The sequence below is a fragment of the Macrobrachium rosenbergii genome, chromosome 20 (assembly GCF_040412425.1).
Source record: "Macrobrachium rosenbergii isolate ZJJX-2024 chromosome 20, ASM4041242v1, whole genome shotgun sequence".
In the NCBI taxonomy this organism is placed as follows: domain Eukaryota; kingdom Metazoa; phylum Arthropoda; class Malacostraca; order Decapoda; family Palaemonidae; genus Macrobrachium; species Macrobrachium rosenbergii.
In genome coordinates this window covers 13,567,408-13,584,864 of record NC_089760.1, presented here as the reverse complement: position 1 = coordinate 13,584,864, position 17,457 = coordinate 13,567,408, and the positions used below count along the sequence as shown (strand labels likewise).

The following is a 17,457-nucleotide window of genomic DNA, read 5'->3' as shown; positions in this document are numbered from 1 at the left end:
TTTAACAAAATGAAACTAACATGGGTCCATTATTGTTGGTCTTGTATATGCTCTTCATTGTGTGTTCATAGAGCATATTTAGGACTGCTGGATTTCGTTTGTATTAGTAGCTAATGACTTATTTTTAAAGGTTTCTTTATGTTTCTTATTGAAACTGGTATTTAGTGTTAATACAATTTTTTATTTTTGCTTGCAGATATATGAAGCAGCTGATGTTATTCAGAAGTTACATCTGATTGCCCAGGAGCTTCCATCTGGAAAGTAAGTCTTTCATTGAAGTGCATGTTAGCTTTATCACCATATTTTAAATATCCAGCTTATTTCTGTTGGACAGGTGTCATAATAATGGTATGTTTTCCTGCCCTTTGTTAGTGTGTTAGCAACATTAGTATGTTTCACTGCAAACCCAGTACTTGTATTGAGCCTCATCTCATTGTCATGGAAGTACCTGGAAAGTCACTTACAGTTAAAGAGAAAACACAAGTTAGCCAGTAACCCTGCTCATGTGCCAGTGAGTCCATGGGTCTCCAGCAAGTAACTGCCTCTCTCTTTGTGTGTCAGCAATGCTTTTCACTGGTGGCTAAAATCCCAAGACTTTTTTGTTTGATTCAAGAATGATTTGATACTGTATTCACTCACATAAAACGTGTTTCCCTAAATTTTCAATGCACCTATTCCTTATTTCACTCGTGATAAAAAAATTGTTTCATGACAAATTCAGCTGTCCTATATAACCAAAATTCTTGGATTCAAATGAACCAAATGCTATAAATGTTGATAAATAGGATGAATACACAGATAGAGCCATCAGCTGGTTTACCAACCTTGTCTCACTGGAAATCTTTATTGAAAGTCATGAGGCAACTTCCTTTCTATTTTGACAAGAGTTGCCATTCATCATTTTTACTGGGGTCTTTTTCTGAAAATATTATTTTACTTTATTGTAATAAACAATATTTCTAACTAGCTTTATGCATTGCTGCTTTAGGGTTTTTGAATCAAGGTTAGAAAATACCCCATAATTATAAAACTAAGGTGACTTTTGGAAAAATGCTTCATATAGAGATTCATGAATGCCCTACAAAGCTATAGGAATTTTTTCAGAAAACTGTAAATTTTTTCAGATTTCATCATTTTGCAGCCAGCTAATCCCCTTAATGTAGCAGGAGAACCTATGAGAGATGGAGAAAGATTATTTCCCTTAACTTATCCTTATACTCAGATTTGATATCCTGATGTGCACAGGATCAGCAGGCATCAGTGATGGCCAAGGAGTTTCCCTCGTCAGACATTGTTTCGACCAATGACCAAGTTTGCATTTAGTGCAAAGAAGTTCTTCCTCTTCTATCCTTGCCATACCAGCACACCTGATTGCAACTACTGGTGCATTTGGGATGTATGTGGTTTTTGTGAACCAGCTGAAGCAGTATCTCTTTGTTTTGCCTCAAAACAAAGAGGAACACAGTCATCTGTTGATAGTCTAGCAACCTACCTTGCTTTTTGCCAAGGTCAGCCAAGTCTGTATGTTCCTCCTCTACTTCCAAGACTCAGGTGTTTGTTTTCTCCAGATGGCCTAATCCTTATCATAATGTAGGCAGAAGGTGTACATAGAGCCCCACTCCCAGTCTCACACTGAACCATACCATGGTATCCTGAAAGAGAGCACGGCTGTTTTACTTTAAGAACAAAATCCCATGTCACTAAGGATGCAAAGCATCTTCCTTTGACAACTTAGAGAAGCATTGTGTTGCCATGGTCAGGAGTGTGCTTGTGCTCAAAATAGGAGCCACATAAAAGACAATAATAGTACTCGTGGACACTTACTTTTATATGATAGTGTCTGTCTTATGAACACACTTCATGTTACAGTAGGTCTCTGAGAGACCAAGGCTCAAACTTACGGGTCTCAAGCAGTCAAGTCTGGGTTTTTAGCAGCTTGATCATTCCCACTGACATTGAGATTCAGACTAATTGTAAGTATTGTAATGGGGTTATAAAGACAATTGTATGTAATTTTTTAAAGTAAAATTAATTTTTTCTTTTAAATCCATTGCTTTATATGTGACTTTCTGCCTCCAGGCTGCACTAACTTCTCACATCTCATAGATCACACACAAATAATAACACCTATAGCAGCCTGAAAACTTGGGATCCATCCATACATGCACCATGTTGCTGGCTGACTACTATTTTCTTTTTCTTTTTCAGAGGTATGAAAGCATCTGGGACAGTATTTCATGAAAGGGTGTATTAAAAGTTATAGCTTTGTGTGGAAAAAACTTATAAAAAATTAATTTGTTGTGTCTGTATTTCTGCAGTAATATGCAAAGATAAGATGTAAGAAATTTAGTAACTGAATTCAAGCAGTTATGGTATCGTATAACATTATAAAGAAAAGAACATACAGTTCCAAGTATTATTGATTTTGTGCTTGCAGATTTGAGAATGCAAAGCAAAAAATATCAGAGAAATATGATGAGATTGAGAGGTCGCTCATCATGGAATTTGTGAAAGCTCATCGTGCTGGGGACAAGGAACGCATGAAAGAAATAGCTGCTATTCTGTCTCATTTTAAAGGCTATTCACAGTGTGTTGATGCATTTATAGAGGAGGCTCAGCATGTAAGTTGTTCTTTATGTACAGTATTCTCCTACTTAAGTTAGGATTACTCTACCTAAAATTATATAAATGTTAACTTTCTAGGAAGTTGATTGGATTGAAAGTAGAAAGAAATAAGTGGCTTTGTAAAATTATCACTTTTTCCTGTCAAGATATATTATTTTGACCTACAGTATATATAAGTGGATTTAAGATATATATAAAAAGAAAAATAATTTTCACAGAAAATTCTTAACCTTCTGTTGTGTGAGTGGGGAAGTATGAAATGGAAACTTATTGTTCCTTTATTCTTAAGGACTATTTTGGAAATAATTTATAGACTAATGTATCCCTAGATCCATTTGAATTCATGAAGCATAGACATATAATTCATGCTTCTTTAGTGCATATTAGAAAATGCAAAGAATTTTTGCAACACCTCCTAAATAAGGTGCTCACTTAATTTTGTGTTCTGTTAATGTATGGATGTTCAGTTTTGTAGTCGTTCTGTTTTGGACAAAATAGTCTGTAAGAGTTTAAGAGTTTATTGGTATCATTCGACTGATTGATGTTCCATGTAGTTCAGCATCAAAATAAGATTTACAGGTACTGTACTTTGAACATAGATTTAACCCAAGGAATTAAGTGGTTATACATAGATTTTTTACACATGGATTATTTTACATTACTTTTAGTTGATAATAAAGTATAAAAGAAATCTTTGAATTTCACGACATGAATATATTCTGAATGGTATCAGAAATATTGTATTATAGTTTAATCTATTTTTAAGCATTTCATTTAAATTGAAGATGAGTTTTTAATATTTTTTTCCTCATTCTAGGGTGCTCTACGATCACGAGATCTTTATGGTGAGGTGGTTCCTCTCTGTAGTAGGTCAGAGGTGGTCATTCAAGAGGTCTTCACAAACCCCGATCAGGTTATGGGGAAGTTTGTATTGAACATATTCCAGGGTCAACTTCAGGTAAAAAATTATATGAATAATATACTGTAAATGGTTAATTCAAAAATGCCTGACTTGCCAGTTTTAGAGGGAGACTGTTAAAAACTTGAAGCATGTTATTTGTAGCTTATTTTTTCCTAGAGTCCCAGGGAGACAAGACATTTTAATCCACAACTAATGAGAGAATGAATATTCAAATACAGTATATAATAATGATTACTGGCTTACAAACACATCATTTATACAATACCTTCATGAATCCTCTGCAGTATTTATGAATTGTAGAAGATGATGATATGCATCTGGCAGACTGGTAACATGGCACATTTGTACCTTTTAATCTTGTGTTCCAAGTGCATCAAATTTTACTTGTCATGTTTGTACCTGGCCATTAGAAAGTTGTTCAGGAGAAGCTGCTATTTACTTTAGTTTCATTTCCCAGTAATTCACATTGGATTTTTTAATATACCTGTGTCATTGTCTGTTTTGCTCATGACCTTGGAAACATTTTTAAATATTTCAACAAAACTGATGTAAAAAGCTTTCGCCCATCTTATTGTGTCTTATCTCTATGATAAATGTTTTTCCGGCAGTTGTGCTTCCTACATCCTTGTTAAATATTGAGTAAATTAGTTTTGCTACAGGAAAATATTGATTCATATAACAAGTTTGATATATAGAATAATGATAAATCTTGTTGTTTGCTGAAAATTAAAAAAATTGATGACGAGTTGATAAGCACAGTTAGGCACTTCACTTTTACCTTCATTTTCAGTCTTGGTATCGCGTACAGTAGTTAGATCATTTGTGTTTGTTTTAATTTGGGTTGGTGATTTCATTATAAAACTTAATAAGGTTTCTTCTTAGCTCACCTTGCAAGTGCCATGTTCACAAGGTCAGGACAAGAAGCAATTTTGCTAGTGCTTTGACTTCTAAGTCTCAGGCAGCCTTCTTTGAGTGGGAACTGCCTTATCAGGAAGTCAGCATATTCCAGAAAGGTCAATATAAGATTTGCTCTATGTGCTAGTAGTGAGTATCTTAGTTTCTACAGAGAGGTCTTGTATCACTTTTGTGCCTTGATTGTTTCGAGTTCTTAATACTTCAGACTGGCCTCTCAGCAGGTGGACCAAATTCTATGATCAGGATGGTCTCTTTTCTGTTGTTTCATTGTTGAATGCTGGGCTTCCTCCATACAGCCTCCTGTGACTGCCTTCAGAGGTTCAAACAAAGAATGTTACTTTGCAAGTGTCATCTGACCAGGACACCTACACTTCACTGTTTGCCTTGTTTAAGCAGCTTACCTTGAGTTTTCAGGCCCCTTTAAATTGGCATTGTACACTCTAACCACGGTGAGAGTGGTTTCTAGGCATCCTAGGACATGTCATGAATGCCAGGAGTTTCTTCAGGTTGAGGTACTCTCTTGCAGGAGTCTCATTTTCACAAGTTTTATCCTCACCCTTAGTAGCTGCTTCTTCACATTGCCAGAAAGTCAAGATTCAGTGCTCTGAATGACAACGGCTCTCATCCCCTCAACCACTCGCTTATCCTCAGAGACCATTTTTGAATTATGATTTGCCACCCTCTTAGCTGTTAAGGTTCCTGCCTTGCCTGTCTCCAGTCCTTTTCTCAGAATGGATTTGTTTAATGGCATAATTGGTACTTTTCCAATATTTTACTTCTGTAGTTTATTAATATATAGTTCCAGTGGATTTACAAGTTAGAGCTTGACCCTGGTTCTGCACCGCCTCACTAGTTGACCTTATGAATCTCGGTTGACTGTGTTGCTTTTCTTGGATCCTTCAGCCCATGTTTTGGATCTTTTGGCTGCTGTAAAATGTGTTGGTGACTTCTGAGCCTTCTTCAGGTTTCACACTTAATTTTTGGTCCTCAGTTGGCCTCCCATTGCCCTTTGTGTTGGTGGCTGGACTCACTCTGATAGAATGGTTCCCCCTGTTTGATCTTGCACTGCCTTACACAGGTCAGGAGGTGCATTGTCAGTTATATGTGAGAGCTCTTCAAGTCTGTCTTCAGTCAACAGCATCCTTTCTCTCTGCTGCTGGTTGACCATTCCAACTAATGATTTGTTGAAATCACCCTTTGGCAAAGAATAGTTCTTCTTGACTATGAAGGTTGTCTCTGACATCCTTAGGGAACCCTCCCTTGCTCTGGCTACTTTCTTGATGTTAATACCTTTTCATCTGCCCTAGCTGTTTTTTTCCACTAGGTTTCCCTTGTGCCATCACTCTTAACACTGTGGAGTTGCCTTTTTTTTGGGCCCATCATCTTTCCTACTCATATCCTCACTTTGGATATGTATAGTATTAGAGCAGTTGTCTCACGCATCCTCATACTCATTCATCAGACAGACATCTGGCAGTGAGAGCATTTTTACTTGAATTCACTGCTTTTTACCCCTTGTGCTAGTGGATGGTCATCTTTAGGGTTTATTCTCATGGCAGACCCATTGTTTTTGGTAGTGCCCAATGTCTGGAGAACCTTTCATTGTAAATCTTTAACCTTGGAAGTATTTCTTTTGGACCTATCCTTGCCAACTCCCTGTAGTCTTTCGTTTGATAAACTTCTGGCGGTGACATCATTCTTCATAGACTCATGTTTCATCCTCCTTCCTAAATAACAATTAAGGCAAAATTTTTAGAAATCTCATAATCACATGAGTCATTAAAGTGGTGAAAATCCACACTGGTGTAATTGTAAATATATATTTAAAAATATATATTTACAATTACATCAATTTGGATATTTTCACCAGTCGAGTCTATTTTGTGATGAATGGGTTTGTGATAAACTATGAATTTACCATATAACAAGTTTTATACTAACTTATTTGTGATAAGTTCTGGTGTCCTCATTCCTTCCTCGCTCTCAGATGGAGAGTGGCATGGTAGAAAGAAGAGCATTGATAAATATTTCAGGTAATAGGGCACTGGCTGAAAATGTATGGTGGAACTGTTCATTTTGGAACATTTCTCCCATGCACCTGGATGCATGCCACAAAATTTAAGATTGTTTTATGATGAATGGGGTTGTATAAAAACTTGTTTTATTGTAAAAAGTATTTTTATATGCAGCTGTCATTTAGTTTGCATTTACCATTCGTGGATAAACTGATAAAAGTATAACATAAACCATATTTGATGGCTTATAAGACTTCCTTTCTTTTCCCGATAAATGGCTCAAAATGTACACCCCAAGTCTTAATGTGCAAAGTTAAGTATCTGATAGGCTAATTATTACTCAGACATCATAGACTACTAACTCCATAATACTGCAGTAGAGTATTACTGATATGTGCTAAATATTATCATTATTGTTACTACTATTATTATTATTACAGTAAAATCCTCATAACTGGCACCCTTGGGACTGAAGGGTTACTATTTATTTGAATTTCCTGGTTGCATGAGAAAAATCCTTCTAGAATGCCTTATGTGTATCCTGAACTGTCGTTTCGCCACTCGTTATCATTAAACAGTACAGGCTGTCCCCAGTTATCGGCAGCCTTGGTTACCGGCGATCCGGTTTTACGGCGCTTGTCTAGTGACGACAATAACCAGATTTTCGTCGTTGATAACCGGTTATCGGCGCTGATCACCGGTTATCGGTGCCGCTAACCAGGTATCAGTGCTATTATTGCTGATTTTTGGTTAGCAGCGATTTTCAGTTGTCGTCATGCCGTCGGGAACGGAACCCCGCCGATAACTGGGGACTGCCTGTACCTATTTTTCACATTTTTATTGTTAAATCATTACTAATATCTTAAACTGAACATTATCCCATTCTCACCTAACTGATGGTGGTGTGAAGAGTGCTGAAATCCATACATTGATACTGCAGACAACATACATGCACACACATTGTTGCATTAGACAGCAGACACAAAAGCACTGAAACTATGCATGGCAATGCACATAGTTTTGAAGGGGAGTGTTGTAAATCGTTTTCTTCCATACCTAAGTTGATTTAGTCTTTTCTGGTAAATTACAATAGAATTATAATTTAAAAGATGATTTTGCTGTCCTGCTTGCATGTTATGTTCAGATTTTTTCTGCCCTACTGAAGCCATATATTTAATAAGAGTAAATGGTTACATTAAAGATGCAAAATTTTTTTATTCAGTATATGTTTCTGAAATGGGGAGGGGTCACATAGTAGTCTCATATGCTGTCAAATATGGTAATCATTAATTGTTTTTTTTCAAAAGTAGTCAAGGTAACTTTAGTGTTATCTGTTAATGAAACATTAGTAGGGAAGGATGATGTTTCATATAAGTAACTTACCAAGTAATTACATAGGTAATGTATCTACCTCACGCAGCAACTTTTTTGAATTTCACGGTAGCGATTCTTTTGTTTATTATGTAGGTGACACCCCGCCCACTACCGGGGAAAGAAGGAACAACCAGCACCCATATTCAATTTGTTTCTGGTGGTCATTATGTAAACATAACGTGCCATTCGCAGCAGTTTTTTTTTTTTGGATTACCTGTTGTTCATTCATGTTTGGTGAAGTACAATTTTTTTGTTTTGTTTGTGTTTATGCTAGACAGTGCAATTTATTTTTTGCAGTTTTTACTAGTTTTAAATGAATTAATAGAATTATGTCAGAATTCTAGTATTCACTACTGTGCCGAGTTAGGCTGCAAGTCGAGACTTAGTAAAGCTTGTTACTTTCCTTATATGATCTGTGATAAGTAGGGGGGCCAAGAATGTAATGCTCATAAACATGTAAAGAGAGAGATAGAAAGAGTAAAGCAGCTTTTAAAGCTAAAAAACACTTTTATAGTTTAGAGACTAGCCTACACCAAAAGCTAGTTTAGAGGTTAGCTCTGTTACTCTCTCCTCTACTCCTATTACTACTGTACTTATCCCCCTACTAGACAACCTTCTCCTCCCTTGCCTAGCTCCCAAGCTTCCGTTCCTAATGCCATGGTCAGTCTCGAGTCTAGATTTGATAAAAAGCTTAATCTAGTAGTAAATACTGTTGCTGATTTGAAGACTTAAAATGGTTATAAAGAAAGTGTTAGCAGAGAAAGTACAAAGTGATAGTGACAGTGAAGCAATCGCCATCATTCTTCGATGGCGTTTAGGCTCAGTTTCAGCCTTGGAAGAAGCAGCACGCTTGCGAGCCATTGCAGGGGGTGAAAATTGAAGCAAAGTTCAACAAAAACCACAAAAAAAATCACACAGCACAGCGTAAAGTAAACCATTCAGCGAGAAAGCTTGAAGCGAAGTGGCCGCTAGAGAGAGACAAGGGGAGATGCTGCGGGTTCTGAGCATCAGTCTAAGCACCAATCACAGGCCCGATTAGAAATCGGGAAGCTGTGATTTGTTGTCTCCCTCCCATGCACCAATCACAGCCTGTGTTACAATGCACTTAGTTACCGAGATGGTACGCTTTGTGTTTTCCCAACAATGGAACACGCAGTACTATATAGGCATCACTTCCCAGATGGTTTTTTTTTTTTGTCATAGGAGTTACGAGTGCAAATATGTGTTTTTTTTGCTATTTTACACTTGTTATGATGTTCTTAGACTAGGAAATACTATTTATTATAAATATTTTAATGGATTTAATGGAAAATTTGGGTGTTCATATATCGCAATTTTTCTAGAGTTTTCCAGAAAATCCACGATATATTTTCCATTAATATATATTAAAAACTCTGCGAAGTTGTGAATTCGATAATCGAATCGCAAGTAGCGAGGGGTCACTGTAGTATAGGAGTAGAAGGGAGAGCTAACCTCTAAAGAGCTAACCTCTAAACTATAGTTTTTTGGTGTAGGCTAGTCTCTTTCATGTTTAAACTATAAAAGTGTTTTTTAGCTTTAAAAGCTGCTTTACTAAGTCTTTTCTATCTCTCTCTTTACATGTTTATGAACATTACATTCTTGCAAAACTAAATACTTATCAGCACAGATCATATAAGGGAAAGTAACTAAGGGGAAATAACTTTACTAAAAAAATAAGTCTTGACTTGCAGCCTAACTATTTGGCACAGTGGTGGATACTGGAAAAGAATTCTGACAATTCTAATAATTCACTGAAAACTAGTAAAAACTGCAAAAGCTAAATTACACTGTCTAGCATAAGCACAAGCAAAACAAAAAAATTGTACTTCACCAAACATGAATGAACTACAGGTAATCCACAAAAAAGCTGCTGCAAATGGCATGATATGTTTACATAATGACCAGCAGAAACAAATTGAATATGGGTGCTGGTTGTTCCTTCTTTCCCCGGTAGTGGGCGGGGTGTCACCTACATAATAAACAAAAGAATCGCTACCGTGAAATTCAAAATAGTTGCCGCGCGAGGTAGATACATTAGCTATGTAATTGCAGTACTATACTTGGTAAGTATAAATGAAACTTAATTTTTTATGAAAATATAATTTTTATGGCGAGATCTATACAGTAATTGCATAATATTCTGTATTTTTAATTCAACATTTACATGTGATGATCATCTGCTAAGTATACAAGTTCTTTCTCAGGAATACGTCCAGTCAAGGTTAGACAACAAAAGTGTTCCAGAAGTTTACCTGAAGAACCTTCATGACCTATACTGTCAGACGCTCAAACTGTGTACAGATCTACAACGATTCAATTTAGGCAATGATTCTCAGTTTTTGTCTAAACTCACCAAGTCGATCTTCCAACGTCACTTACATTCGTATATTAGGTTAGTTTTTTTTTGAGTTTTATTAAAATTCAGTACATGCATGTTAGTAGAAAAAACAAGTTCTGAAGCTTATTGTGTTAGCGTCGTAAAAATGATTCTGATTTTTGCTTGAAGCCTTTAGAATCTATAAATTAAAAATGAAAAATTTTAACTAGTTAGTGTGCAATGCACTAAATGGTTATAATTTTTGCAAGAGGATCAGGTATTATTTCAGTTGGATGTTTGGAATATTTATGTGACTATTAAACTTCACCATCAGTGTGATGAAGTTGATTGGTGATAGTCATAATAATACCATTATAGTTTATTATTTGTAGTAGATACACCTATTCAATAGATCTTCATGAAGATGCCCAGTGGTCCTCTGATTATTTGTTTAGAGGATCAAGATGCAGACTGATTTTGAAAGTCTTTTGACTTGAAGGGCTGCTTAAACTACTTGACAATAATATTTTGGTCACAAGATCACAAAAATGGCAAAAACAAAAAAAAAAAAACTGGATACATAAATCTAATTACAACAATTTCAAATTAAATGTTTATATTTTGTTTGCTTGATAACTTCCAATAATATGTTGCTTAAAGATCCTGGGTGTCTCTCCAAAATGGCAAATTATATAATGTACTGTACATAAATTCTTATGTCCTGTGGCTTCAAGAACAATAAACTGGAAGTGATGCCATTTGTGCCATTCAGTGGTGTTCACTCCTTTGTTGAGCTGAAAAGAATATTGAAATTTATCAGGAATGGTTCTCAAAACATTGCAAAAAAAAATGTTACTCAGATAACTAATTTTGAATTCTATAGGATTTTTACAAAATATTTAAAATTCTTATTACATTTAGGAATAATACCTTGAGACAGTTGGGAAATTCACTGTCATTGTGAAGCTTAATAGTTGTAGGACAAAATTGTTATATTTGTAAATGTGAATTTGATATGTTGATGTTGTAAACTAAAAGAAGGATTCTATTATATAGTAACTATTACAAACTGATATTAAGGAAGAGTCTTCATTTTATGTTCTAAGCAGTTTTTTCACTGCAATTCACAAGGTTTTCTAAAGTAAGACCCCCCTAGATCCTTGACCCGTTACCATTGTTGGAATGCTTAGAGGATGCCAGTTAGATGCTGTGTTCAGGTAGTTTGATGATGTTAGATATCATAGCCGTGGGAGCCTTGCATTCAGCTGCTGACCAAGCAAATTGTAGTGAGGCCTTTTTTGCTCTTTGTAACAGTTTCATTTTTCTTTGCTTCTATCAAAACAGACTTGAAGACTTAAAATTATTTGGATTGTGGAAAATTTTGCTCTTAAAACTCTGATGAAGGGTGGAGGTGGATAGCATGCCTCTCGACTGTAAAACTGGATGTTGAACTTTTTAATTCATGGAAATTCACAGTAATTCACAGATCAACACTCAGGAGTTGGTGCACCCAATGGTGGACAGGCTTCTCCATTTAAAGTTGCCATCAAGCAGTTTCAAAGCTGTCCTCACCTGACTGACTGCAAGGTGTTGGAAGGCTGCTTCTGTGTGTTTTGACCTGTCTGTCGTGGACTAGAAACATTCATGGTATCCTTTCCAGGTTGAAGCATCTGATTCCTGTTGGACAGCATGACCACTGTCTCTTATTTCCAGAAGTAAGGGGCCATTCACCTTCTGTTACAATTTCTTCTGACTGGAAACCTGCCAGGTCAGAGAAGCATGGTTTCATCATAGTGCTAAGGTCCTCCCGAGGACGTTTACAACATTTGGCCAACATCCTCAGGAGACACTGTCAGATCCTCCTGTTAGAGTGGTCACTTCACCTGGACTTGTTCACCTCATCTGAATCCTGCAGCTTAGGCCACTAACACAACGTTGCAGGTGTGGAATGGTTTGAACTCCTACACCTCCTTGCCCTTTGGCTTAATCTGCCAGGTTCTGGTGAAGTTTCTGGGCCTTGTCAAACTCTCAGATGACTTTTTGTTACTCCACTTTGGCCACAGTATGAGTGGTTCATGGATTGCCTAGTCATCAACCGTACCAGAGCCTCACCCAAATGAAAGAACTTCACTGATTGGTGTAGTACAAAAGGTTAGATCCAGTCAAAGCCAGTGTTCCTATCACAGCTGACTTCCTGATATTTTTGTGTTACTAATAGAGGTTGTCATTTTCAACCATCAATATACATATATGCTTTTTCCCTAGTATTTGTGTTCAAAAGTTTAAATCTTACGGATTTTTTTTAAATCAAAGGGATGGTGCAGCACATTATACCTACCCTCTCCTGGGTCCTTGAAAGCTTAACAGAAACTCCATTTAAGCCTTTTGATCAAGCATCATTAGAGGATCTTGCTTGGAAGGTAGCCGTTGCTTTAGAGGGTTGGTATTTTTATGCTTTCTCAAAAAGTTACTTAAACAGATAATGGGGCCTTATTTGCTAGTGAGGTATTATTACTGTAGACATCTATAACCAAATTAGCCAGTGTTTGCTCAGTTTGCGTGCCCAATTCATTCAGAACATACCTGAGGGAGTAAACCTTAAAATATTTAAAATTAATGGATTTGGTCTTTGTTTTTCATTGGGCTTCTTAACCTGTAAAGGGTCAACCATGTCATATGTGTTGCAAAAGTTATCCCACACAGATTATCCACGTCATATGATGTTCTTAAGTTTTTAAATTTGTGCACCTTCGTAGCTCATTCTATGGATATTGTTTATGTTGGATGGGTACTTGGCAAACCTCCAGAAATGCAACAGTGCCTGAAGTTGCATGCAGGGTTGCCAGATTGGGCTACAAATTGTAAATTGGACTACATTCTACACCTTTGGGCAACCAAATTTCACAATCTGCTACTTGCAAATTCTTGGGCTACTTTTGATTTGACTTGGGCTCTTTTATTTGATTTGGGCTACTCCCAAATATTTTTTATAATAATAATAATAACAACAACAACAACATTCATATCAATGGCCATACAATACTCTTAAGTGCCTTATTAGTTTTCGTGGAGGAAGGTTCCGCTGGCTGCTTGCGCTCTCAATCAAGAGGAGGTTGTGCTGGCCGCTCGTGCTCTCAATCCAGCCTGAGTTTCTGCACATCATTTCATTTGTATGATGCCAGTGCCACCAGGTGCCAAAAAACAGAGAGTACAAGGGGCTTGCTATGTCTGCCGACATACAAATCATCGACCACAGCAGAGAAAAGATACTCGCTTCCACTGCTGTGAATGTGATGTTCTACTATGTCTGGAACCATGTTTTGAAGAATATCAAACTCTTTGAAAATTGTAAGTGCTAGAAAAAAAAAAGAAAATGTAGTTTGTAAGTTGTATTACTGAATAAAGTAAAATAAATGTTTCTAATTTCAACTTTGTAAGAGAATTTATATAATAAATTGTTCGTATTAGTGGGAAAAAAATGGATTAGGGAACCAAAAAATGAAAATGGACAACAACACCACTTGGATTATGTCTCAACAGCCAGCTGGGGGATACGCCCCTAATGCAAACGTCCGATTTTGGACCTTTAAACGCAGGTTGTGTGCCTTTTAAATGCTATTTTTTTTTCTTTTGGGACCATTTGGTATTAAGCCAAAAAATAATTTTAAATTTTTAAGGCAAGGAACTGGGAGTTGTCCTTGAACTTTCACCAGTTTTTCCCAGGGAGACATCACCCATAAATGTCTAGATTTTTATTCTGTAGGACATGTTGTAGCAGTGCGAGAGTTGCCCTCTGGTAGGCGGGTGTAAAGTGGATCAGGGCTATAGCCACTTATCTTCCTTATCTTTCTAGTATATAACAGTCATTAGTCAGATTTATACTGTCTGTTGCTTTTATCTCTCTCTTTGTTGCCAGTACCTGAATTTCCTTGGTAATTCTACGCTTACAACTGAATGTCTTGCTACTGTGAAACCTGTCCTTTTATGACCATCTCTTAGTAATTAGAAAATTTTGGTCTTGGTCTTTTTCTGTACTTGAAGCTTCTCTTATTTCCTTTAGTTCTATGCTATTCCTAGGGTGCGGTTGAGCTCCCGGTATCCAAACAGTTATTCAGACTAAGTAACAAGAATGAGTGTGTTGTAAAAGAAGTTTAATTTTTTATTTAAGCAAAATTATTTTTTAAATAGAAATCCATTTTTTAACCATAAGACCTACCTCCCCACCTCAGAGTTCTGTTACAACTTGTTCAGACAATGCAAGAAGTGAGCCAGATTCATTTTTGAAGCCTGAAAGAGACTTATCAAAGTGCTCTCTGGTATGAGGGGCAAATCTTTCCAGGTTTTGAGTCTTTGGGGATTTGAACAGATGAATGAGGGAATAAGTAAAATTAATGTTTTTATTGAAAAATTTATTTTTAGTAAAAAATTGAATATATGGGTTATGGAGTGTTTAGGCTGTGCCAGTTGTTATGTTTTTTGTATAATGTGGCTTACTTGCTTAACAGCTATATGTGGGAGAGTTTATTCTAAGGCTGCTATTGACTTTTAATACTATTTCCCTCAGAGACAGGACAGCTTACCATAATAGATGCATTTGTGTGTTTATATATAATTAGAGTTGGATATTATATACAAATCTGGTTTTTTTTTAATATTTGACAAGTTTTTCTTTTATTTTTCCAGTGTTGAGACAAGATATCTTCGAGAAAAGTTTAACCTCATTTTGAATCGATATTATGAGTCAAAAGGACACCAGAAGAAAAACATCCAGTCTGGAGGGTACGTGGTTTAGAAGTTATCACTGTCATTCTTCCCTACTGGTCAACTATTTTATATTTTTTTCGTCTTATATTTTTGTTTGCCTTTATTTAGGCAGTAAGTGATAGATATAGCATAGCTTATGTATGTCTGAATCTTAATCATGGAAGTATTTCATCTGAATATAGGAGGGAGATCTGATAAGATGTATAAAAGTGGTTTTCACCTTTTACATTGTTTACTGAATGATGTTACTTATTATAGTAATATTGTGGGATCCCAGATTCTGTTGGCTGGGTTCACCATCTGGATATGCCACAGTGCATTAAGGCCTGCAGTCTCAAGGAGTGGTTAATTTGACATAAAGCCAAAGTTATTTACCAGTATATGCATCACATAATTCCCTGAAAAAATAAGTCCTTTTTAATTGTATTTGCAGTGAATATTAGTTGAAAAGAGAGTAACATCTTACCCAAAGTTGGGACCATATAAACTACATTTTAACAAGAAAAGGAGTTTTAATGTAAAGGCCATAAATAGTGCTGAATGAACTGCATGCTGCACAGCATCGATTAGTATTCTTGTTATTATAATCATGTTTTACAGACTTCTTAATACCCATTGTTTATCTGTTAACACCATTGTACATCGTTAAGAAGTTTTCAAGTCTGGCCGAATGCAGGCTTAGTAAGAAGTTTTCAAGTCTGGCCAAATGCAGGCTTTTGCTGGAACTGGGCTTCATTGGAAACCAAGAATAATGTTAAGTGAAGTGTGTAAAAGCATATAAATTACATTTTGAATGTACACTAAACAACATAAGTTCATATTAAACAAATGAATGGATGTTGCAATATTAATGAAGAATGACCAAGGAGAGCATAGAGGATACATTTGTGTACAGTTTTCACAAAGGATGTAGAAGTCAAAATTTAACAGAGATAAAGAGGTAATATAATTACTGTATTTATGTCAGTAGATTTATGATCAATATGGAGGATTAATAGCAACCAGAGGGGTTGCTTGTGATGCAGCATTATCTCAAAACACGATGCTAAATGTATGAGCAATGTGCATCATCAACTATAGTAGACCATTTTAAGACTCCATAAATTAATGAAGAATGACCAAGGTGAGCCTAAAGGATACATTTGTGTACAGTATTCACAAAGGATGTAGAAGTCAAAATTGTGCAGAGATAAAGAGGTAATATAATTACTATATTTATGTTAGTAGATTTATGATCAATATGGAGGATTAATAGCAACCAAAGGGGTTGCTTGTGATACTCCATTATCTCAAAAAACAGTGCTAAATGTATGAGCAATGCTCATCATCAAGTACAGTAGACCATTTTATGGCTCCTTATATCCACTTCTAAGAAGCACCCACTTCTCACCTCATTCATTTTTTCCATAACATCTATTCCTTGATATGTCATCCTGGGTAGTTTATCGAAATAGGTCTGCCACACTTTTCGTGGTACAGTAAATCTTTCATTAGTAGGGATATCTTACCATCTGTTTCTGTTTTATTATTTATAATGTGCACAATATTATGGAAACAAAAATCCTCAGCTTTTGTAATAAGCCTTCTTATTATTGAAAAAAAAGAAAATTACAATGTCTTTTTTTTTCTATAAAGAGATGACTCCAAAGAAAAAATAAGCATCAGTCATGCATGATTTGTCTGTCAACTACTGAATAAAACAATGGCCATACCAGCAGCGTATTAGCCCCCTTACAGATCTCCATGCTTGCATACTTTTTGTTTGTGTGTATTGTGTTAACACATATGTCGAACGATTAGCTCAACACTTTTCTAGGCTTCCCTCTCTAGTCTCCTAACAATTCCAATGATGCGTTCTTTTTGCTACTGCATCTTCTCCCTCCATCTTTTTGTTTTTATGGAAGATTTTATTTTTGTCACATCTCTGCATTCCTTACCCTTTCACCCTTCCTTATTCCACTTATACCAAACTGTCATAATTTTAACATTTGCTTCATTTTAATTTTCATATCATAAAAGGTGGTTAAAAGGGCAACTTACTGCTATGTAGATGGACTTTTAGTTGAAGGTTAGGCCCATCACAGATAATTGTAGTTCACAACAGCAAGAGCTTGCAGTTTTATAAACTTTAGCCAAATCTTTAAACTGTGCAGGATTTGTTAAGGAATGAGGATAGGGCTAGGGCATTCTTTTAGATAGAAATTGTCTTTGAATTTTTTGGGTTGTATGGTAATTTTTCGTTTTACTGAATAATTTAAATTTCAGCATTAATGATATAAGGCGGAATCTCCAAGATGTTATTGGCACTAAAGCAAACATTAACATTGGTCCAGCTGCAGAAAACTATGGTGGGGAAACTTTTTTGTCTGAAGAAGTTGTGATATCCCTTTTACAAGAAACAAAGCAAGCCTTCAAAAGATGTCAAATGGTAAGTGAACTTACCTTGTTTAGATCATTAAGGTCTTTGCAAATGAATGAGTGTATGTATGTATCTGTGGTCATAG

General features: G+C 36.0%; 1 protein-coding gene across 2 annotated transcripts in view; it reads left to right on the top strand.

Moving 5' to 3' along the window:
• Nucleotides 1-17,457, top strand: part of Sec10 (Exocyst complex component Sec10) — a 50,452-nt gene that overhangs the window by 17,213 nt on the left and 15,782 nt on the right. For both annotated transcript variants that reach the window (XM_067121962.1, XM_067121961.1), the window contains exons 5-10: nucleotides 197-261; nucleotides 2,438-2,621; nucleotides 3,443-3,583; nucleotides 10,077-10,264; nucleotides 14,873-14,968; nucleotides 17,219-17,381. In XM_067121962.1, coding sequence (XP_066978063.1) covers nucleotides 197-261; nucleotides 2,438-2,621; nucleotides 3,443-3,583; nucleotides 10,077-10,264; nucleotides 14,873-14,968; nucleotides 17,219-17,381 — 837 coding nt within the window. The remainder of the gene's footprint in view (nucleotides 1-196; nucleotides 262-2,437; nucleotides 2,622-3,442; nucleotides 3,584-10,076; nucleotides 10,265-14,872; nucleotides 14,969-17,218; nucleotides 17,382-17,457) is intronic.